The sequence below is a fragment of the Gobius niger genome (genome assembly GCF_951799975.1).
Source record: "Gobius niger genome assembly, chromosome: 17".
NCBI lineage: Eukaryota > Metazoa > Chordata > Actinopteri > Gobiiformes > Gobiidae > Gobius > Gobius niger.
This window is the reverse complement of record NC_136868.1, coordinates 5,764,467-5,789,886: the sequence shown is the minus strand read 5'-3', so window position 1 is coordinate 5,789,886 and position 25,420 is coordinate 5,764,467. Positions and strand designations below refer to the sequence as shown.

The 25,420-nt window shown below is 41.4% G+C and overlaps 1 protein-coding gene across 1 annotated transcript in view; it reads right to left on the bottom strand.

Moving 5' to 3' along the window:
- Nucleotides 1-9,729, bottom strand: part of LOC306976800 (cadherin-2-like) — a 194,241-nt gene extending 184,512 nt beyond the window's left edge. The window contains exon 1 of the mRNA XM_079574881.1: nucleotides 9,593-9,729. Within this exon, the coding sequence (XP_079431007.1) occupies nucleotides 9,593-9,643 (51 nt within the window). The 5' untranslated portion in view covers nucleotides 9,644-9,729. The remainder of the gene's footprint in view (nucleotides 1-9,592) is intronic.
- Between the last annotated feature and the right edge of the window lie 15,691 nt (nucleotides 9,730-25,420).

Below are 25,420 nucleotides of genomic sequence, written 5' to 3'. Positions count from 1 at the left end.
GTGAGTTAGATGTATTTACCAGCAGTAACTCAGCAGCTAACGGAGCTGTTCCACGGCTTTTTTCTCCACTTTTATACTGTTTTTAGCTTATGTTAGTCTATGGATGTATGCTAACAGCTGCAAAGATGGCGGATCTCCACGGTAACTGTGCAATTTCCCGAACTCTATGCAACAAAAAAGTGACTAAAGAGCGACAAAAAGGTGACACATGACAAAAACACAACAAAAAAGTGACAAAAAAAAACAATGAAAAAGCAACAAAAACATGACACACAAAAAAATTAAAACACGACAAAAACGCTTCAAAATTGTTACAGAAACGCAGCGACAAAAAAGTTAGGAATAGTTTTGTAGGTCTTGGAGAAAATGGAGAAAATGCACTGGGCATGGGTTCCCAAACTTTTTTGACTGGGACCCAAAAAATTGACACATAGACAAGTCGGGACCCCTATTGTATAAAGTTATTGCCTCTTATGCTACTTTAGGCCAGAAAACCATTTAAAAATCAAGTTAGCATTTAAACTATGTATTTTGTATAATTCAATGGATTTCACAAATGCTATGCTGTTTTACACTAAAAACATGCTAAAAATATCAGCATTTTTCCTTATTGTTTCATCTTGAAATCATCTGGAGACCCCCACCCAAGGCCTCACGACCCCCGAGGGACCCCAACCCCCACTTTGGGAACCACTGGGTTAAGGCATGGGGTAAGAGGTTTTAACATCTTTGTTTTCATAGTAAAAAAAAAAGACAAAACTTACCACGTACGATAGGGCTGGTCCATATCATATCGTGCACGGTAACACCGGTACAGTTTTTGGACACCGGAGTAAACTTTCATACCGTGGTCGATGAGATCATTTACGCAGCTGATTTCAGAACCACACGGAGATGCTGCTCAGAGTCATTCAAAGCAGCAGCATAAACATGACAGTAGAGGCTTCAGGGCCTTTTCTCCAGTTCAGCTGTACCCAAATCCTGTAGGCCAGTGTAACACCTCATTTGAAAGCTAAGACCTACAAAACTAAATTGATCTTTTTCCTCACATCATCAGATTTTTTTTTTCATCACTTTTTTTGTTGGGCAGTCATCTCATTTTTGTCAAATTTTCGTGACTTTTTTTTGTCTCTTTTTCGTCAAATTTTTCGACTTTTTTTTTGTCCATTTTTTGTCACTTTTTCGTCTAATTATTCACATTTTTTTGTCAAATTCGTATCACTTTTTCTTCAATTTTTTCTCAATTTTTCGTCAATTTTTTCTCACTTTTTTCACATTTTCATCCTTGTTTTCCTCTCAGTTTTGTTGCTATTTTCACACCTTTTTTCCAGAAGCTTTTGGATTGGGGTAAAGCTGGAGAAAATGTGCTCGATTCAGGTGGGAGTTAAGGGGTTAAAGAAATGCTGTGAATGAAGTATGTCGCTTTTGTCGCTCATATTTGCGAGGAAAGGGCTCAGGGTTTGCGTTTTGGATGAACTCCGGAGAGTTGTAGCATCGCCTAGCTCGCTAGCTAACTTTCTGGCGCTAACAACAACAACAACACGAAGAGAAAACCACGTCGCAAACGCAGCTAAAGGCTAATAACATCCTTCCCATCAGCAGCACTCGCGTAAGTCTCAGGACAAGCTCACGTACGCACTTCTGCCCCTCTCTCTCTCTCCTTCCCTCCTGCGTGTGGGCGCGCGCGGCCGTGCGTCTGATCCGGAGAGACGCGAACAGGAGAGAAAGAGGAAACAGTGGATTGTTCCAAAAACTACAGTACAACGTTAATACCCACAGGTCTATCCCCAGTGTCCTGACAATAAACATGCAAGTAAACTTCACTGAGGAGGGTGAACTTACTGTTGTAACAATATTATTTTACCTTTTCTTCTGTGTTTTTCCTGATGGAAATAGAGATTTAGGTGAATTTAGATGTATAAAGATAATAAAATTGCTGTAAAAAAAAAAAAAGTTCCCATCAGCTAAAGCAGGGGTGTCCAAAGTGCGGCCCGAGGGCGAAATGCGGCCCTCAGACCATTTTTTGGTGGCCCTCAGCCTTTTGCTGAATTGGTATTAGGGCTGAAACAACTAATCGATTAATCGACGACTAATCGATTGTTGAAATAGTCTAAAATAGTTGTCATTTTAGTAATCGATTAATCGTTTTCTGGTTCACACAGACTCAAATAGAGCAAAATTACATGAAAATTTAGTATTTTTGATGAAAACCGTCTTTGTTTTTGTAGCAAGTGTATGTAGTACACTTTGTACATTGTAAATTTCATGAATATCTGTTTGTGTCTCATCCAATCAGAAGCAGAATTAGCACCAAGAGCCTCCAACAAACATTTACATTACGTTTACTCCATCAACACGTCCTCAAGCGGATCCACTTTAGCTTTATGTGATGAAAAAATGGAAAAAATACAATTTTCCTGCACCATTCATAGCCAAGCAACTAATCGATTAATCGTAAAACTAGTCGATAGATTAATCGATTACAAAATAATCGTTAGTTGCAGCCCTAATTGGGATGCATAATGAGAGATAGTCCTTTATATTTTGAAACAAGCATTTTATTGTGTGACAAGGCTGGCATGAAGGTTTTAAGCATAAATAAAGGCGTGGGACACAATTTAAACCTCTGCTAGTCAAAGGTTTTGCGGCACTAACCACTGATCTATGGCCCTTCACCCCGTGTACGCTTCACGGCACCCCATGAAAAAAAATATTAGAACTAAAGGCTTTGATTTTTTTGTATTTTGCCAGGTGTAAATTATATCGCCAAACATATTGTTGATGTTTCTTTTTTCATACCGAATTTTTGGCCATATCGCCCTGCCCTAACGTACAATGCTTATTTTATTCATGCCCCATAAATTCAAATCTGGGGCTATCCATTGTTCAGATTTAGTTGCCATTTTTATGCACAAAATGGCTTATTCTTATTTTAAACATAAAATGACAGAAAACTTGCAATACATTTTCTCATGCTTATATCAGTAACATTCAGCAAAAGTTTCAAATTGATAAATCTACATTACATTTTTTCCCCTATTCACCTGCAGTGTCCCGCCTTAAAGGGACTACACGGTGTTTAAAAATGTTAAAATGAAGTATGGTCCTTCATATCGGCTGTTTTGTGATGAGGTCAACATTGTAACACGATAAACACCAATAAAAAGTCGATTCTGCACAAAACCCTTTTGACTTTTGACGCTATGATTTGTTCTAGACCGATAGTGGATCTACGCTTAAACCATACGACGCTTGCTTTTTGTTCAGTTTTTGTAAGTTTGGAGGAACAGGGAGGCTCCGGTAACAGACTGAGCAGATACTGTGTGGACTGACTTATGGGAAGTCTGTGCAGCATTAGCCTCATTGCACACGCGGCGCTGTAGCTTCAACTGCACTGAATCCGATTACACTGCTGCCCAAAAGGGTTATTATAAACCAGGCCTATACCGGACGATGTGTGTAAAAACGTGAAGTGCAAAAACCTGGACGCACAGATAAGATACGACACGTGTTCAGTGTTTGCATCATGTTGTGCTGTGAACTATTTATGTGTAAAAAAACAAAAAACCAAAAAAAAGCAAGAATGTGCCCAATGCTCTGACAAAAAAGAGAGTAAATTTTGGGGAACTGTGTGCAAACCATGACTTACGATCAAGGTTTTAACGAAATAATCCTGTTTCAAGGGACTATACGGAGTTCAAACTTGTTAATGTGTAGAATGAGCCCAGACATATACACCACAACTGCCTCTAAAATCCTGCACTGTCACCCAAAAGTGTTAGTTCGGGTCTGAAGTGTCATCATGCACGAGCTTAATAAAGAACCTGCAGTTACGCGTAAGACCTGAGGTGGCAGCAGTGAGCATAAAATGACCAACTTGCATCCAGTCTCTTTGAAACACCATCCATGAGCATTTACACTGGAAAGAAGCCTGAATTATGAATTGAGTTGTTTGAATAAGCTTCCACAATGTCAAACGGTGTTGCATTCATTTTTCACCAAGAGTTTGTGTTGATGATGGGAGATTGTGACCACTGGGCAAAGCCTTCTCCAGCACATCCAGAGATTGGGATCGAGATCTGGACTCTGTGGCCAAACCATGTGTGGAAATGATGGCTCTCTGAACCCCTCGTTTACAATCTGAGCCTGAAAAAAAACAGGCCACCGTTTTCTGATACTGAGATATGTTCTTTTACCTGAGCTTAGACGAGTTGATGCATAGCTGTCTGGTCTTTACGCGTGCGCTCAGTCACGCAAAACGACCAAAGATGCTGTTAGCACTTGGCCTCTCCCAGTATATTCCTATAGCTCCAAACGGGGTGAAGTTAGAAGTGACCACGCTCTTCCACGGGAACGAACCTCAGGCAAGAACATATCTCAGTATGGAAAAACGGTGGCCTGTTCCTTTAACTGTACAGCCTATAGAGTTCGGGAATGTCCACAGTTACCATGGAGATCCGCCATCTTTGCAGCTGTTAGCATACATTTCCATAGACTAACATTAGCTAAAAACAGAATAAAAAGTGGAGAAAAAAACAGTGGAACGACTCCGTTAGCTGCTGAGATACTGCTGGTAAATACATCTAACACACTGTGGTGTCCAAGTGTTTTAATGTGAACAATAACTCCAGTATTTTAACTTTTAAAATCTCCATTAGTTTACAATGGCTGCTAATCCCATAATGCTTAGTGATATGACGTCACATTCCCGAACTCTATAGGCCAGGGCAACGCCTCATTTGAAACCCAAGACCTACAAAACTGATCTAAAGAGATCTTTTTCCTCAGATTGTTGCCTTGTTGTTTTCACTTTTGACGTTGTTTTCCCATCGCATTTTTGCCAATTTTTCATCCATGTTTGTCTCTCGTTTTCGTCTCATTTTTTTTTTTGGTCACGTTTTTGAGGCTATTTTGTTCCAGAAGGTTCAAGGTGAGGGTTAAGGTTTTGAGTACTGTGTCTTGTAGCCCTTTTCCAAATCCAAATAATAGTAAGTAAGTATTGTGACACTGAACAACCCTCCCAGTGTGTTTTAAGGGGGTTGACCAGTCGGCCCATCGTGTCAGCGCTGATGCTGCTGTTTCAGATGAATGGCTTCGTTTTGGGAGGTGAACTCTGACCCTTTGGCACCGCACGGCTCTCTGTGTATTGATTTTTCTCCTGCTCTGGATCATGTCTCTCCGGCTGCATTTAAAATTCTGGCCTGCGGTAATAAAAAAAAAAGAAAAAAAAAAAAAAGACGGGTATGTCGAAGCATTACACTTGACAAATAGGACCATCCAGTTCTATTAGGTAGCGCACGCGGCGGAGAAATCATGTTATTTTCCCCTCATATTGATCCATTTTTAACTTTATTTGGATTGGATTTTGAAAGCTCTACTGAAAACCTAAACCTCAGCCTAAACAACACCTGAAAGCTTCCACTCCTGCAACACAAAGAAGCCTTTTTATTCATTTAAGGTTTCCAAAGAATTGAGCTGTTTCTGCCACAGGATCGGGTCTGGACATCTCGATTAGAATTCAGCGCGCTTATAATTAAGATTGACCATTGATTTAATCACACTTCGATTAAAATGTAATTAGTTGCGCAGCCCAGGCATACAACCTGAGTTATAGCAGAAGCATTAGGCCTGTCACGATAAGTACTACATCGACTTATCTCCAATAAATTACAGAAAAAACGATATATTCTTTGGCTCAGTGATTATCGTCAGTACATTAATTTAAATTTTTCCTTAATTTTGAACAATATTAATGAAGTCTTAAAAGGTTCAGACTTCAGACTGTCCTCTTAGTTTAAACATGCAGAAAGTAACAAGTGTCACCGCTGGATCAGAGAAGCCATCGAGATCAGAAAAGGTGCATTAACATTAGAGGTTGATCCATATGGGTTTTTCAAAGGCCGATGCAGATTATTTTTTTATTCATAGCCTGATGCCGATATGTTGGCTTATTGTACCAAATGTCTGGTCTATAATCCTGCAAAAATATAAATACTTGGTGACTCCAGCAGTGCAGCCACTTATATTATTTTAGGTGATTCCCAGCTTTGATTCGTTGCCGTTAGCATTAGCATGCTCTCATTAGCATTAGCATACTGTTGCTAGCAGAGGCATTCAGCCCTGCAATCAAAATACATTGTGGAAGTTAAAACTAACTCAGTAATTACATTATCAGGGCTCTGTGCTTCAAAATGACACAAAGAATGTCATTGACTTTGTAGCTAACCAGTTTTCATCGTAATGTTTCTCACCTCCCCTGAGGTCTAGGAAGTTGCCCTGACTTAAAGGGACTATAGGGAGTTTAAAAATGTTAAAAATTTTCCTCCCCCTACATGTTCCAGCCATGTCCTAATGTGTAGAATGAGCCCAGACCTGTTCACCACAACTGCCTCTAAAATCCTGCACTGGCACTCAAAAAGTTGTTGATTCGGGTCCGAAGTGCCGTCATGCACGAGCTTAATATAGAAGGTGCAGTTACACATATGACCTGAGGTGGCAGTATTGTGTATAAAATGGCTAACTTGCTTTCAGCCCCTTTAACTCTTTCCAATGCAAACAATGAGAAGTCTCTGTCACTTTTGGTCCCGGAGATATTGGCTTTTATCAGCGTTAAATCGGCCGATATTCTTATATATCACCACCTGGGATGTCGTCCTGGAGACGGTGTCTGTCAGCTCTTCATACTGACTGTCAAATCCCTAAAAGCTGCCTACGACACGTCACTTTCACCACCAGGTGACACTTCTGAGGAAGATCACAGGAAGTCATCAAAACTTGTAAAGCAGGTAAACAAACCTTCTTTATTACTAAAAGAACAATCAAGCAAATACTGTACGTGTTTCATTAAGCTTCATGTTGAGTGCCACTCCTTTCAGTGGCAGTGGTCCTCAATATTATCGGACTTCAAATGCAGTTATTGTGACAGGCCTACATGCAATACACAATTAAACATAATAACATTTCCTCCACCTCTTTTCTGCTGTTTGGTCTAAGCCATAAACACTGGCCGTGGACATAGATCCGACATCCTCTTATATCAATTAGGCGGCACTTTGCATCAATAACAGAAACGTGCCCCGAAGCAATGTTATCAAACGCTGCCAAATTTGGACTATGCTGAGATTTATTATTGCTCATGTGTCTTTCCCATTGTCACGCGTTCACTGAGCCAACAAAGAGCACATTTGATCGACAGTTGTCCCAGATACGCAGCGCCTCTGCTGTGCAGCGACAAATTCATCTGTAAACGCCAATCATCGCGCAATAAACTGCGACGGAATCAGTGGAAATAGCAATTCTAACGGTCGCAATTAACGCATCACACACGCTGCATGTGTCCGGGTGTTATACAGTGCATCATGATCACGTGTTGACCTCTTAACCCCCGCCTCAACCGGGTACATCTTCTCCAGTTCAGTTTGACCCAAATCTTAACGCTCACAGCCTATAGGCCAGTGTGACGTCTCATTTGAAAGCTAAGACCTACAAAACTCCCTCGCATTTGTGCCATTGCATCCCTTTCCATTGCACGTTTTGTCACATTCTTGTCGTTTTTGTTGCCCTGTTGTGCCTTTTGTGCCTCGTTTTTTTGTCGCTATGGTGACTTTAGATTTGGGTAATGCCAAACTGGAGAAGACGTGCTCGGTTCAGGCTTGAACTTGTCAACCGTTCTTGTATTGGTTTATCATTAGCACGTCTAGGGCTGCAGCTAACGATTATTTTGAAAATCGATTAATCGCTTGGCTGTGAAAGGTGCATGGAAATTGCATTTTTTCAATTTTTTGACCACATGAAGCTAAAGTGGCGCCGCTTGAGGACATGTTGATGGAGTAAACTTAAAGCAAACATTTGTAGGAGGCTCTTTGTGCTAATTCTGCTTTCTGATTGGACGAGGCAAAGACAGATACACTGCAAAAAGTGAATATCAATAGGCTTAAATGACTTGAATTGAGGAAATGTATCTTGTTTTGAGCGGTTTTCACTCATTTAGACACTTTTCCTGATCGGACCAAGTTTCCTTTGCTTGTTTGAGGACATTTCACACCAGTTCTAGGGTAAATCTCGCTTGAAATAAGAAAGTAAAATTGCCAATGAGATAAGACCAATTTTCTTACCCCACTGGCAAAGAAAATGACCTGAAATAAGGACGAAATGTATCGAAACGAGTCAGAAACATCTCAGAACAAGTGAAATAATCTAGGACAAATGCCCAAGAACTTCTTAAATAGTCAAAACAACTAAAATTTGGATTATTATGCTCAAATTGAGATGTTTGTACTGATCTAGTTAATTACTTTTTGCAGTGTATTTATGAAGTTTACAATGTACAAAACACGGCAGACCCTCACTTTAAAAATAAAGTAGGTTTTCATCCAAAATACTTAATTGTCATGTCATTGTTGCTCTATTTTAGTCTGTGTTCGCTAGAAAACGATTAATCGATTACTGAAATAGTTGACTCGATTGACTGAATCGATTAGTTGTCGATTAATCGATCAGTAGTTTCAGCCCTAAGCACGTCATATCTTTCTCATTTGTTATTTACTCCTCGTGAACTGAATCTCGCTTGAAGATTGCCAAACTGCCAATCGAATCGCAATTGCGACGCTTATCAGAAAAATCACCCATGCCTTTTCCTCAAAATTGTGCATCCCTAATTGGCCGTCACAGCAGAACCATTTGTGGCGAGGGGGAAAAGAAGGAAAGTGTCAGACAAAATGATCTACACAGTACAGTATGTGGCACAAGTACATCGGCCCCGCTGTTGCTGCAAAACCCCCCGAAGGCTCGAGCCCAGAAAACAGACACCCCTCTGTCCCTATACCGCACCAGTGATTAATGTTTGCTCCAGAGTTTGAATCGACTTGGCTCGTGCATTTTTTTTCCGCCAGCCATAAATCACCCCCACATTGTCACATCTCGGGAAAAAAAACCTTTACGTCCCGCCGTCACCTCCGTCACCTCCGTCACCTCTCTGACTCCAGCCTCCGTCACACTTCGCCCTACAGTCAGGTGGGCACCGTCCATTCACAGCCCTATAGGTCACCACTGTCACACACACACGCGCGCACGCATGCTCCTCGGCAGCTCACGACGCACTTAAAACGCCAACCCAGAAAGACATAAAAATCCCTCTCCGGCGTCTTCCGCTGCGTAACAAAGCCCGCCATCTGTATGTGTATGTGTGCGTGCGGGCACCGGCTCAACTGCGCCGGGGATGAGAGCGCCGAGGCTGGGTTGAAACACTCTCTGTCGCGCGCTGGCCCGTTAACTGTGGAGCGGAGGGAACTGGAGCTGAGCGGTGCGTAAAAGGCGTCAGACGCGAGCTCCCGAGGATGCGAGGATTCCACACACACAAAAAAAGCCTCCAAACCTACAGCCGAGCGCGAACACGACAAAACGACACTGATGACTTGGGATTATTGTAGTTCTGAGGCTAATGTTGCAACGCGTTATGGCATCAACGCCGGGTCGTTAAACCGGGAGCGCTAAAGGCTGCGTTATCCCCCCTTCCACACACACAAGCGTCTTCTAGCGGGTGACTGCTGGTGCTTGCCTGCCTGTAGGAGAGCGAGTCTGCGTGTGTGTTTACCTGCAGAGAAGCCACCAGCATCGTCCCCATCAGAAACCGCGAGAGACCCATCGTGTTTAAAGTCCAGCAGCTCCGGAAGCGACAGCCGCGTCGAAAGGCGTTAAATCCCAGTAAAAATAAAGATAAAAATAAAGGCCAGGCGGCATGTGGGGGTTACGAGGCTCTCTGCGCTCCACTCGCTCTTGCCCTGCTCCGACTGCGAGGCAAAGCTCTGTTCTGTTCTGCGGCCGCACCAGACGCTCGCTCAAGCACCGGGCTCGCTCGCTCGCTCGCTCGCTCGCGCGCCGCACCGCCCCCTCCCTCTCCGGATTGAAGGAGCTTACAGGGGAGTCAAGTGCGCAATGACGCCCTCTTACGGACACGGATGAGGGCGTTATTTACAGTGTAAACAAGGCAGAAGCATACGAGATATACTGGGCATCTATTAGAATAGGAATGAACGGGACGGGACAGCCAGGGCATGTTCAGCTCCAAAAACGCTTAGGAATTTTGAGAAATACGCGACTAGGGCTGAAACAACTAATCGATTAATCGACAACTAATCGATTACTAAAATAGTTGTCAACTATTTCAGTAATCGATCGTTTTCTAGTGACTAAAATAGAGCAAAAATGACATGACAATTATGTATTTTGGATGAAAACCTACTTTGTTTTTAAAGTGAGAGTCTGCAGTGTTTTGTACATTATAAATTTCATAAATATCTGTCTTTGCCTCGTCCAATCAGAAAGCAGAATTAGCACAAAGAGCCTCCTACAAATGTTTACTTTAAGTTTACTCCATCAACATGTCCTCAAGCGGCGCCACTTTAGCTTCATGTGGTCAAAAAATGGAAAAAATACCATTTCCACGCACCTTTCACAGCCAAGCGATTAATCGATTAATCGTGAAAATAATCGGTAGATAAATCGATTATCAAAATAATCGTCAGCTGCAGCCCTAGACGCGACGCAACAGTGACATCACATTCTCGAAAAATAAATATGACCTTGTTATTATTCTATTTCATTTGGATGCTCAACTAATGAAAACAAATGAAATATAAACAGGGGCGGACTGGCCATATGCCCATTCTGGAAGAGCACAGAAGGGCCACTGGCTCCAGGGCCACCGGTCTGGCCTCTCACTTTACCTCACCCTTACCCCGGGCGAAACCGAGCTTTACCCAAATCTGAAAGCTTAAAAGAAAAGCATCCAAGAACAAAAATGTGCTGGAAAAGCAACAATAAAGTGACAAAAACACAACACAATGTGAAAAGCAATGAAAAAAGCGATGAAAAAACAATAATAACATGAAAAAACCCCTGAAAAACAAGAGACGAAAACAAAACGAAAAAGTGACAAAAAAGTGACGAAAAATTTATGAAAAAGCAACAAAAACATGACAAAAATGCAGCGACAACATTAGACACAAAGTTACCATCACTTTTCTAGATTTTAGCTTTCAAATGAGACTTTACAGTGTTGTTCTCCAGTCAAGAAGCTTTTAGATTTGGGCAAAGCCGAACTGGAGAAAATGCTCTCGGTTAAGGCGGGGGGTAAGAGGTTAACATATGTATTTGTGGAAGTGTCACATTTACGCTAATTTGGGCCAGGCTGACCAGAGTCCCGGGCTGTTTTTCAGTCCCAGTCCGCCCCTGAATATAAAATAACATGGTCATTTTTATATACTGTGTGTCATATACCGCAATGGTTCTCAGGCCAAGGTCTAGTGGCAACAGTGGAGCAGTTGGTCTCTTTTTCGGAAGGTCGGTCATTTGAAGTTCAAGTCCACTCCTGCAGGTGCACACTGTCCTTGTGTCCTTGGGCGAGACACTTCACCCTCCTGGCCACCAGTGTGAATGAGAGAGTGAATGGGTGAGTGGCTCTTCACTGTAAAGCGCTTTGAGATGCCGACTGTAGGTGGAAAAGCACTACATCAGTTGAGATTTACTATTCACCACATGAGAAAAAAGTTAAAACGTTTATAATAAGACTAAACCAGGTCATGTCAGTGTATACGTGTAGAAATATGTCTCTACTTTTTTTCGTTTCTGACCTGAACAGTGGGAAATCGACTGGACGTTCTTCCACAGTCTTGGCCCTGTTTAGGGACTGCAATGGCAGCCATGGGTCAGCCTGTCCGTCCATGGGAGTGGATTTCTCCTACTGTGATCCTCCCTGAAGTTTTTCTTTTCTCCCACTGGGTCTTTGAGTTTTTCCTCGCCATATAGGAGGACTTTTTCGGTTTTGTTTCAACATTTTAATGGTGCACAGTCCTGCGAGGTAGCTCCTGATGGGCTATTGGGCTATACAAAGCAATTGATGGATTTTGTTTTATGTGTATCTATTTGTTTATTTGATATGTAACAATAGCATTGGACAAAGCAGATGCATTGTTTTTTAGCATTGTGTCAAAACTACTATTTAAAAAGAACAATACACATCATCAATATACGTTTCATACAGCGTTACCATGTGTGCAGCTCTGATTTGACTTCAGCTACTGTTTCAGACCCATGTTACAGCTGTTCATGTCAGTCTACATCAGGGGTAGGCAACGTCAGGCCCGGGGGCCAAATCCAGCCCTCTAGCATCGAACCTCTGGCCCCCAATATTATTATGCAAATAAAAGATCAAATTCCTGCTAAAGTAGTGTAAAAATGCAGGGAATACTGTCAGCATTTTAATACCATTTTCATACCAAAATATTGTATTTTTAATACCACCAATAAAAAATGAGGGGACATTTTGCGATCCAGAAGCAAATTAGACACAAAACAAGTTCAGCCAAACTGGGGCTGGATGTGTTTTAGACCAGAATCTTAGTGTTTTTTGAGGAAAAATAGTTGACCAATGGCTTTACAATAACCTAATATTGAATGCTTTTTATGACATTTAAGGCCATAATTTTGGCACAATTCCTTTAATGACTTTTAGTTCCCTAGTCCGTTATATTCTTCATATATATAATGCACGACATTTGGCATTTGAAAACTTTATTTTGTGCTTCAATGGTGAGGTTTGGCCCTTTTTCATTTGGTGATGAAGAAAATTGGCCCTCAGTGACACAAACTTGCCTACCCCATGGTCTGCATGTTTTAAGTGAGTGGGCAGAGAGTTCCAAAAGTCTCGATTGAGTAAAAAACAATGATTTTGTACATTTTGGGAGAGCACAGACCCCCGCTGTCCAAGGCTCTGGAGGGTCTGTTTAACAGCGAGTCGGAAAACACCGGCGACACATGACTGTTCAGACGTTTCAAAAACAATTTCAGAGTACTAAAATGTATAAAGCTTTCGAAAGTAAAACGATGATGTCCCTGAATATCACAGCTGGTTTTCTGTTAAATACCTTGACTGCCTGCTTGTACAATGAAAGTGTGGATGGGGACGCAGTATAAGACAGATGTGGAAAAATATCATTGCATGCTTGTAAAACAGGGTGGCCTGATCGGACAGAGCCTTCCTGATAAACCGAAAACAATTCAAGTTGGAGTTGACCTTTTTACACGCCCTTTAAGATTGTTGTCGAGAATAATTCCGTTTTGTCTCTTTTGCTTCTTCAATAATTTCTTGAAAAGCACAAATGACAGGTTCTAAATTGAGTAGCCCAAGCACCCCCTGAAGCAGACCGCTCACCAACAGTCTTAATCATTAAAGGGGCGGTATTATGCAAAATCGACTTTTTCAAGCTTTACATCATGTTATTATGTCATTCCATCATTAAAAACATGCCTGAAGTGTTGCCTTGGCACATTCACGTATTTTTGAGTAATCTGTAAGAACTCTGATGGCAGCCATTTTAGGGATAGGTTTTTCCTGAGTCCTCCTAGGAACGCCCCCCACCTCCTGGAGACGCCTCCGAGCTTTCGTCACCAGCCGAGTAACCAATCACTGCCCCTCAGCAGAGCCCCCTCCCCACTGATGCCACAGACAGCGTGTGGAGGGGGCGTGTCGGAAAGGGTCAGAGGTTCTTAAAGAGACAGAGGCCTATTTCAAGACATTCACTACAGCCATTTTGAGAGAGCAATTTTATACAAGGCAGTTTTTCTAGTTTACTGCATTTACAGACCAACAGAAGGTTTGGTCATCATTGTAGTGTGATATAGACTGGTGCTATGTGATTGAAAAAAGCATAATACCCCCTCTTTAATTGGTCACCTGTATATGTAGGCCTGGGGTGGACTGACAGGACGCTGCACAACATTCACAAAGAGAAGTGTCTTGCCCAAGGAAACAGTTCAATTTGATCCACCCTTTTAGATCTAATTAACGACCGCTGTGTCCTCCGGATGATGAGCTAAAATAAATAGTACTTTATTAAAACTATTCAACAATGGCTTTGATGGGAAAAAGACATCAGTGACAGTAGCCATGGCAACAGTATCCCCAGACAATTTGGGAAAAGGCACGTTTTCATATTCTCTCTGGAGGTCATTATTACCCTTTCTAATGCCATACCAGGGAAATAATGCCCGGAGTAGGTGTTGTTGTAGCCGTTCCTCTCACGTCTGAAAAACCAGAGGAAATCTCAGATGATTCACAGCTAATGGAAAGGGTCACTGTAAAAATGACATACCTCCGATGCAGTGGGCTGAGCGTTGACAAACCCGCACCAGCATCAGCATTCGAAACATGCTTACTGGTATAGCTCTGTATTGATATTTTACGTCTCAAAGTTTGCAATAATTAAGAAATCACGGTTAGGAGTGGTAGTGAAAACACATCAAACAGGCTCGATTACAGAAGTTGTTTGGTTCAGTGTTAACCCTTGTTTTATAATGTGGCTTAAAACCAGCAAGTGTTCTGGAAGGAGGCAATCCGTCAAATCAGTTTCTCTCTAAGCAATCAACACTTACGGCGTCAGCTAGCTATATACTGGGGTAAAGTTGTGAATCAAACTGGAAGAACAAGGCAGTTGTCTAATAGAAGGTTTTACACGAGGTTAGCAACTTCTTTTTTTAACATTTTTAAACTTTCATTCAAATGACGTGCATGTTTTTCAGGACCATGGACAGCAACAGTATCTCTTGAACTTTTCCCTCTTGTTTTATTATTTTGGTTCTCAATTGAAATTGTCAATCTATTTGAGGAATTCTTTGGCCTGTAGCTATATAAGGGATGGGTTGAAAGGTGGAGAGCGACGTTCAGCTAATTGTCAGAGCCAGGACTTGAACCGATGAGGACCCTTTGTGCAGCTAGCTTAACCGTCGACAATTATCCACCTTCTTTTGAATAGCGACTGATTCATAGTTGTTCATTTATTGTGAGTTTTTGGTTGAATTCACTGCTTTTTGTAGTCAAGCACTGTAGTTGTTGCCCAGATGTTGTACCACGTTTTCTTCTGGTAACAATTCAACGTTATCCCATATTCTTTTATGTTTACATACAAACATAAGCGGTAGATCAAGCGGCCGAAATGAGTTCCCTTCGCAGGGTGGCTGGGTGCACCCTTCGAGATTTGTGAGGAGCTCAGTTACCCAGGAGGAGCTCAGAGTAGAGTCGCTGCTCCTTCATGTCGAAAGGAGCCAGTTGAGGTGGCTTGGGCATCTGTTCTCGATGCCTCTTGGTCGCCTCCCGCGGGAGGTGTTCCAGGCATGTCCTATTGGGACAAGGCCTCGTGGAAGACCCAGGGCACGCTGGGGAGACTATGTCTCCGAGCTGGCCTGGTGTCGCCTCGGGGTCAGAACAGCTGGAGGAGGTGTGTGTGGATCGGGAAGTCTGGGCATCTCTGCTGAGACTGCTGCCCTCGCGACCCGGCCCCGGATAAAGTGGAAGAAAATGGATGGATGGACAAAACTCCCTGTTGTATGTAAACATAGGATAATGTAAATTTTTGATTGTTGTCCAAACTCCTAACTTTCCTAACATATTTCCAACAGCCCAGTTCTTCACAGGGGTGAGTTTATGAGCATGTTTCAAACCTTTTGGTGAGAAATACTATCACAGTCATATTAACAACAAGCCAGCTAGTTCCCAATTGATCGAGTAAGATACAATATGTGTGTTATGTGAAGTTTAGGAGCAGGATTACAACTGATGTCCCTGGTCTCTGTCCTATAAATACCACCAGATCCCTCTCTTATGCATTCTTGTTTCTCTGTCTCTTCCACCCACTCCTGCATCGCTATATTCTCTTTCCTTCCATCTTTTAGGTATGGGGGATGAAAGCCCAAGAGCTCTTCATCTTCTCAGAAGCTCCATAAGAGCCATCATCACTACATTCACCTTCAATCATCATCTTTGCTAATATAATTGATATAATGAATAATTCTACACCGAGAAATGCTGCGATGGGCTTTATATAGAATAAAACCTTTGACTGTGTGACAATTTTTTGCACTCAGTTTCTCTCCCCAAATCATTCCTTTGTTGGATGATGGATGAAACAGAGACTACATTCTCCACATTGTCTTATCTTCTCATTGTTATTTCCAATCATTCCGGCGAACAAGTTTATGACATTATTTCAGAAATGTTCAAAAATAAAAGATTTCCTCGTAGACGGACAAGACTCCGCGGTGAGCCTTTTGTGCGTAGGACCCTTCCCTTTCACACAGCGAGATTTTTCCTATTCGTTGTTAGACTTTCTCCGTGGGTGCCTCGGACTAAAACGTCTCCTCCCTGAGTCCATTTACTACCCACTGCTTACTAAAAGCACCGGCACTTCCCCACGCTGTCTGGAGGCAGAAAGTTGTGCGCCAAACAACAGTGGAGCCTTCGATAACCGTGTTTTCGGAACAGGTAAAACCTCTACGACGATTTGAGCGCTGGCAGCTCGTCAGATTTGAGATGGCACCGGGATGATAAGAGTCTACTTAGAGGAGGCAGGAAGAGCTTCTGAGAGAGAGGGAGAGGAGAGAGGAGGGTTGCGGAGATTTGGACAGAGTATTTATGAGCATCATTCCTGAAAGTGTGTCCCATGAGAAGCAAAAAATAGTTGTTAAGCTGTCATCTGTAGAGTCCCATGAGAAAAGAAATATCCATTACGGGGCTGTACAGTACTGTGTTGAGTCTCTCTCTCTAAAACAAAAAAATCAGGTTTGAAATCTGGGAGTACTCATGGACTCAGACCTGAACTTAAACAGCCACATCAAAGCAATAACATCAGCAGCTTTTTACCATCTGAAAAACATGGCTAAGATCAGATGAATAGTGTCAAAACCAGACTTAGAGAGACTTATCCATGTGTTTGTCTCCAGCAGGTTAGACGACTGTAACGGCTGCTCACTGGCCTCACTAAACGAGCTATCAGAGCTGCAGAACATCCAGAACGCTGCTGCTCGAGACCTGACAAGAACCAGGAAATACGACCATATTAGTCCAGTGCTCCGGTCTCTGCACTGGCTTCCTGTCACTCAGAGAATAGACTTTAAAACAGCTCTGCTTGTCTACAAGTCTTTTCATGGTTTACCACCAAAGTGTCTCTGACATGTTAGAGCCGTATGAACCATCTCGGGCCCTGAGAACTTCAGGGAGGGGCCTCCTGGTGGTTCCCAGAGTCAGGACTAAACAGGGTGAGGCTGCGTTTCAGTTTCATGCAGCTAAAATCTGGAACAGTCTTCATGAGGATGTGAGACAGGCCTCAACTCTGACAATGTTCAAATACATTCTGAAAACAGTTCTGTTTGCCCGTGAATATGACTGAAAGTATGGTATCTGCACTCTTGCCTTTTACTGTAATTGATTAATTTTATGTTGATGTCCAGAGGAGAAGGAGCGACAAAACAGAGGTTAGGTAACTTTGTGTGAATGAGCAAGAAAAAATAGTGCTCAAGACAGAGTGAAATAGTGCTCAAGACAGAGTGAAATAGTGCTCAAGACAGAGCGAATCTAAACAAGACTTAAAAATGCATAACTGAAAGTATTTTATCTACACTCTTGCCTCTTACTGTAATCGATTAATTCTATGTTGATGTTTTTATTGATTGTGTTTGTTTTTCTTATATTTATGCAACTGTGAAGCACTTTGAATTGCCTTGTGTATGAATTGTGCTCTACAAATAAACTTGCCTTGCCTTGAGTTGTGTTCTTTCGCTAACCAATGATGACGAAACCGAGCGAAGAATGCATTCACTCAGGAAGTTTTGTTTTCCTCACACATCCAGAGACAATAATGTCGAGCCATTCGTTCATATAATTGCACTCTCTTCCTGCAATCATCCAGCCATTACAGCTGCACACATCAACCGTCCTTTTCCCTATACTTCTTTTTTTTTTCTCCAGCAGCAGCAGAGCCATCTTCTTCTCTTCATCACCACCAGTTCAACAAATGCTTTAGCAAACGAAACTGTATACATCACATGTTGAAAAGCTTGGTAAGATTCATTCACTTCATGCCCAGAAGGCAGAGGAGATGATCGTTGACTTCAGGAAACCACCATCGCTCTGACAGACTCCCCCACCCTCATCTCCATCTTGGACTCCTTCCGTTTCCTGGGCACCACCATCATCCAGAACCTCCAAAGGGAACCAACCATCAGCTCCCTCATCAAGAAGGCCCAGCAGAGGATGTTCTTAGTTGCTGAGGAAACTTAAGCTGCCGCCATTGCTCATCCATTGCTGTAGTACCACCGTGTAGCCGACAGTCTCCCATTGGAATGCTTTGTGCTTTAGACACGTTCAAAAACAACTTTAAAGCCTGGTTTCTAATTTTCTTAAACTTTCTACAACTGGTTAACGCTGGGTTAGTTTCAATTTAAAGAAACCAGAGACGGTAAAGATCGCGCCCTTTTGATTCTGATGGTACTAGCATTTGTAGTCACAGCTGCCCTGGGACAGACAAAAGAGAGGCTGCTAATCTTTGATATTGGCTTCTCCAGCTGTCACCAATCCCTCACACACTCTACACTGGAGCACTGGGGCGACAGTGGTGCAGATGGTGGAGCGGGTCGTCTCAAGATCAGAAGCTCGGGGGTTCGAATCCCGCCTCCTGAAGGTGTCATTGTGTCCTTGGGCAAGACTCTTCACCACCTTCACTGTAAACCCAAATTAGTAATCATTACTAAAGCCGCGCATGGTAAGTGATTGCACTGGGATGTCTAGTTTTTACAAAATCCAAAACCTAACAAATCAAGCTCTGTTCACGTAAAGTCTTGTGTCCAAGATAATTCATAACTAAAGAACTCAAGCTTTTAAAACAAATGTTTACGAGTAATCAACTTCACCATTACCCGTGTATATTAGTAATCAGTATACATGTTTATCATTATTTATTTATCATGTTTATGAGTATTTATGCATCATATTCATGAGCATTTATTACCCTTGTTTATTAGAATTATTAAATGTAAATCATAATCATGTTTTTTATTTTACATTACACAATAATAGACTGTATATCCGTTGTTTCTTACATAAAAAAGACAATTTCATTTTATTTTCCACAATTTTTTTTGTGAAAATAGTGCAATAGCAACATTTTAAACATTTAAATGTAAGTATTCCAGTCTTCTGTTACCAATAAGCAAAGCGTTAAACATTTTTAACATTAATATAAAACAAAAATAAGTACAGTAAAGTACAGTAAAGTACATCATTTACATCTTTAATGTGGTCAAAAGACTATGGAACCCAGGAATGGCTTAGACAGGTAAACATACATTTTAACTCACTTCACATTTTAATGAAATATGTACTGCTGGATATATTTGTAGCCACCTTTTAAAATACAAACTTCTAGCTGCTAAATAAATTTTCAAAACACCAAACTTTTTGTTGACCTTTTCTGTCTAGCCAAAAAAATAGGACCGGCACTATTTTACATAAGTAATAGATTTTTCAGTGTTTGAAGTCTCTGCTTTAAAAAATACCTGTTGAATGAACTGGAGGGTATTTCAGATTTTCATGGGGTAGTTTAGGTGGAGTCCTTATGTGAGTTCAAAAAGGAGGCAGACAGCTTCTGGCAGGGTCGTCAGCTTTTCCACAACTTTGCCCTCAATGATGATTTTCAGGCTTGCTGGGTGAAGATCTGATGTTGAGGGAGAGGCATCTTCCGGATTCACCAACAAGATCCCAACGTCCATTTGGCCAAAGCACTCATCACCGTCCTAAAGATAAACAAAAAATATTGCCAGAAATATAACCATTATTGACAAAAAGTTACTCAGCTACAACAGACCACCATTAAGACTTACAAGAACAGGAACTAGTTAAAGACGACCTGTGAGGTGTCTAAGGGTGCGGTTTCATATAGCAAGCAGGTGGCAGATACTTCAAATTGTTTGCAATCATTATTAATTTTGGTTATGTCGAAAGGTTATCTCGCTTTTTGTTTTGTGTTAAATTAAGAATATTTATGGACTGGCTGGAGCTCCTAATGAAGGCTAATTTTGGCTTGTTCAAATTAGACAATGAATGTCAAATTATTAAAGATGCCTATTACAAACTAAATGTATACTTACAAAGCTAGATTTGAAGAACTCAGTGATTGTCTCAGAGTAGGTGATGAAGTCCTCTCAGTGAAAATGTTCTTTGTTTCCCAGAGGGATCCAGTGACTGTAAGACAGAAAGCATGATACTTTAAAAGAAAAAGTAGTATCTCATACACTCCAACAGAGACACAAACAGACAAGACAATTTGTGCTTTGTTGTGTTGTCCCGATTATAAAGTGTTACCTGCATTTGCTGCAAAAGTTGTGCCACATGTTGACAATTTCCCACAATCCTTTGGAATTCCAGATAAATGTAAAAAAGAAGAAGAAAGAAGTTAGTGTGGTGTACAACTAGAGAGCAAATGACCATACAGAATAGTTGTGTATACCTGCAAGGAGTGCAGACCAGGTCCCCACTCACAGCACCACTCTCTATTGGGGAAGATTCTGTGGGTCTGGTTTCCAGTGTCAGTTCTAGTGCATCAGCTTCAGTAAAGATGGCCCTCATGGTCCTTTTCTCAGGTGCCGTCATCTAGAGGAAAGAAGTCACATCAGATTTTGCATTATGTATGTAAGGAGAACTCTTCACTTGTATGAATGCTTTTATGCTAAAGCAAAATGTATGGCAACAGCGCCAGGAATCACTGTTTGCACTGTTCCCTGTCTGTCAAAGTTACGAAAAATGTAAAGCATGTAATAAATGACTCTGTACACAACAGCAAGCTAACATTACCGATGGCTTTAGCATTAGCCGTTGTCTGTTGGTGGCAGTAAGCCTTATCTTCACTACAAGCACTTTTCAGTCACAAAAGAAAAGAAAACTACAAAGGACTCTCAGATATGATTGACTTATAACGCAGGTTAGGGCTAAATTGCGAGGTTGACATTGTCTTAGGTACGAAAATGTTACTTTACTAAGCAAGTTGAAATATTATGCTGCTAACGGAACCAAATGTGTGCACTTACCATGCGTTGATAAACTACTATGAACCAGACTGCCGTTGATTCCTCCACTTCATCTCATAAGCTCTTGTACTGTCAATCTGCAGCCAACAGTCTGAAGAGGCGTGCTCCTGTTTGAATTCACCGGTGAAGCCCCTCCCAAAATCGGTAAAAACATGTAAATGTGAGGTATCTCTGCTCAGAGTCATTAGTATAGCAAATACTAATTTTAAGTAGTTTACAATTCACATTTGGTTTAGTAATGGTCCCGCCTTTTGTAAAATAATGAAAAGATTAGTAATAATAGCTTAACTTATTATGTGAAAGAAAATTTGGGTTTACAGTGTTGCCTCCAGTGTCTGCGTACATTGGTTTATGAATGAAAGAGTAAATGGGTAGGTGGAGCCTTACTCTAAAGCAGGGGTAGGCAACGTCAGGCCCGAGTACTAAATCCGGCCCTCCAGCACAGAACCTCTGGCCCCCAAGATGATTTTGAGAAATATTATTATGCAAATACCTGTTAAAGTACCCTAAAAATGTGAGAAGTAGTGTCAGTATTTTAAAAATGTCATGGCAGAACATCCCACTTGGTCATATTGTATAATGTAAAATGGGGATTCTAGACCCAAAAGTTGGTCGTGGAACCATTTTCAGTGGGTCGCCAGTCTAAAGGGAACTTTTATTCAATATTTTCCATCTGAAATTGGGTTGTTTTGATCATAATTTCAGTCTTGTCACAAAAGTCACAAAAACTTGTGTGGAAAATACAATATTTTATATGATATATGACAAATGACAGTTTTGTTTGGGGTCATCCTGGTGCAACGTTAGGTCCCGAAGCCATGCCACTTAAGAACCATTGATGCAAAACATTGGTATTTGCAGAAAAAAGTCCTTTACTTTTGGCTACAATGGGGAGTTTCGGCCCCTGCTGTTTTGGCGAAAGACGAAGTCGGCCCTCGACGACACAAACTTGCCGACCCCTGCTCTAAAGCGTTTTGACTTAATGTAGGTGGAAAAGCACTATATAAGTTGAGACCATTTACGTCCATACAATGGCAAGAATGGAAAAGTGTATTGCCCAAGGACATGTTGACAGTGTGCACCACTGACCCTGCCCTGTTGACTGTTGACTATGACTATCAGTCTGCATGAAGCATGGGTCAAAGTTTAAATACCAAGTGAAATACTTGACATGGAGAAAATTCCTTCAGTATTGCCTTTTGAATCAGGTGTTGCTAAATAGATTCCTGTGGTAAACACATTGCTCTTTACGTCCTTGTGCCTTGTCCTTGCGCTCAATAGTGACGCGCAGAAGCGTTTGTTTACCTTTCACAGTCGTGCAGAAATACAAGGCCAACCGCACACTGGCAAAACACAATGAAAACAAAGAATCAAACGGATCCACCATTCATTTGGAATAATCCCTTTATGTTCTGTCCTTCAGAGCGGCCATTGTTTTGTAGCTTCATTGTCAATTCTACCACATGTGAAGTGTCGTCTGTGAATCATTATGTTTCTCTCAAACCCGCGGAGCAAAAAGACAATGGAAAAACACAGTTATCAAATATACCAAATATACCAAATATACCAAATATACCAAATATATCAAATATACCAAATATACCAAATATATCAAATACTAGCTGAGACCTCGCTAGTCTCCATATTTGATATTCAGAGATTGTGAGTTATTACAAAGAAATGTCCAGTATAGTCCCTATAACCCGTCACTCAGTACAGCTGTAGACCCGCGCTAAGTAGACCAGTGGTTCCCAACCCATTCCAAAAACTATGGCCACTACAAATGTGTAAAATAATGAATGCTAAAAAATAATTTCAAACAAACTGCAATTGGAGTGTTTGATGCACCCGTACTCCTTTCTTATATACTACAACGACAATATGTTCGGGGAATAGAATTCAAGAGACAGTGGAATATTGATGGATTAATATTAGGGGTTCAGCTCTCACGGTTCGGTTCACGGTGCAGGACCCGTGGTTTGGTGCATCACGGTGCAAGTGCAATCTATAAAATAATAAGTTGTTTTTTATTAGACAGTATTTATATCCTTAGAATACAATTGGCAATGCTTTCAAAGCCGCTTTAGAAAATGTAAAGAAAAAATAGAAGAGAAATGGTACAACAGCTAAGTTAAAAACCAAAAAAAACAAACCCAAAAACGCTACAGTGCAGACCATGCGCTCGTTAAGCGGTAGTTTCATTTTCGCTTTCCGCACACGGAGGCTGAAGCACTCGGAGCAGCGCGTTTCATTTGAAGCTTGTGTTTCTGCGTGTACTTTTTTTCGGCCTTGGAGACAGATATGGCCAGGATTGGATCTTACGCATCTGTCTGCGCCTCTGACATTACGCAGCACTGGATCTATAATGAACCACAGCCTCGGTCACTGCAGGAGAAACTTAAACAAAGACCCGCAGATGTCATGTGTTTTGGAGGATGTACCTGTCCCGGTGCGGAGTGTCTGCAGCTGCAGTTTAGCGGTGAGTGACGATGACACACATCGCCTGTTTGGATGCGCGCACACGCACGGCAGTCAGACCTCGTGCACTCGCGTTGTTGTGACGGCGGGTTGTCCTCGGGCAGCAGCACCGCGGTCCATATGGACCCGTGGCCAATGCCCACAGGCGGTGGGACGGTCACGTGGGGGCCGCCCTCGGATTTTTGGGAAATAAACATGGCAAGTCTTATATAGCGCTTTTCCAGACGCTCGTCGGTGTACAATTTGATGCAGTATTCATTCATTCCATACTCGGTGATGATAAACGAAGCAACCAGTCTGCGCACACATCAGCCCCCACCACCAACCACTCACACACTCACTACTGTCGCCAGGCTTCCTGGTGTTCCCGAACGGTCTCCCATCCCTGTCCTAACCAGGCCCTTCCCTGCCTAGCTTCAAAGGCGGTATGGGAAATAAACATGGCGGCGCCCATGGAGCTTATGGCGGCGGCCATGGAGTTTGCGTTTTCTATTATAGATACCAAATATACCAAATATACCAAATACACCAAATATACCAAATATATCAAATATACCAAATATACCAAATACACCAAATATACCAAATATATCAAATATACCAAATATACCAAATACACCAAATATACCAAATATATCAAATATACCAAATATATCAAATATACCAAATATACCAAATATATCAAATATACCAAATATATCAAATATACCAAATATATCAAATATACCAAATATACCAAATATACCATCCATCCATTTTCTTCCGCTTTATCCGGGGCCGGGTCGCGGGGGCAGCAGTCTCAGCAGAGATGCCCAAACTTCCCGATCCACACACACCTCCTCCAGCTTGTCTGGGGGGACCCCGAGGCGACACCAGGCCAGCTCGGAGACACAGTCCCACCAGCGTGTCCTGGGTCTTCCACGAGGCCTTGTCCCCCTTCAGCTGGCTCCTTTCGACTTGAAGGAGCAGCGACTCTACTCCGCGCCCCTCCCGGGTCAACATACCAAATATACCAAATACATCAAATATACCAAATATACCAAATATACCAAATACACCAAATATACCAAATATACCAAATACATCAAATATAAAAAAATACACCAAATATACCAAATACACCAAATATACCAAATATACCAAATACATCAAATATACCAAATACATCAAATATACCAAATACACCAAATATACCAAATACACCAAATATACCAAATACATCAAATATACCAAATATACCAAATATACCAAATACACCAAATATACCAAATATACCAAATACACCAAACATACCAAATACACCAAATATACCAAATATATCAAATACACCAAATATAAAAGGGAGAAGGAGAAGTGGAGAGTTTATGGAGTTGACTTTTAATCAAATGGTCCTGGCACAGGCCCCGTCCAGATCATTGTTGAGCCAGTTAGTTAGTTAGTTCAGTTAGTTTTTATTTAGTTTAGTTACTTAGTTTTGTTGGTCCGTTTAGTTCGTTTTGCTGGTTTAGTTTGTTTAGATTCATTAGTTGGTTAGTTCATTTAGCTAGTCTGTTTAATTAGTTGATTTAGTTAATTTAGTTAGTTCATTTAGTTAGTGTAGTCAGTTCAGTGAGTCTGTTCAGTTGGTCTGTTTAGTTAGTTTCAGTGTAGTTAGTTATTTTGTTTAGTTAGTTAGTTTCAATAGTTGGTTTAGTCAGTTAGTTTAGTTAGTCAGTTCAGTTAGTTCCATAAGCTTAGTCAGTTTATTTAGTCATTTTAGTTAGTTTAGTTAGTTAATCGGTGTAGTTAGTTAGTCAGTTTAGTTTGTTCCATACGTTTGGTCAGTTTATTTAGTCATTTTAGTTAGTTTAGTCAGTTCAGTGAGTCTGTTTAGTTAGTTTCAGTGTAGTTAGTTATTTTGTTTAATTAGTTTCAATAGTTGGTTTAGTTAGTTGGTTTACTCAGTCAGTTCAGTTAGTCAGTTCAGTTAGTCAGTTCACTTAGTCAATTGGTGTAGTTAGTTATTTAGTTTCGATAGTTTGTTTAGTCAGTT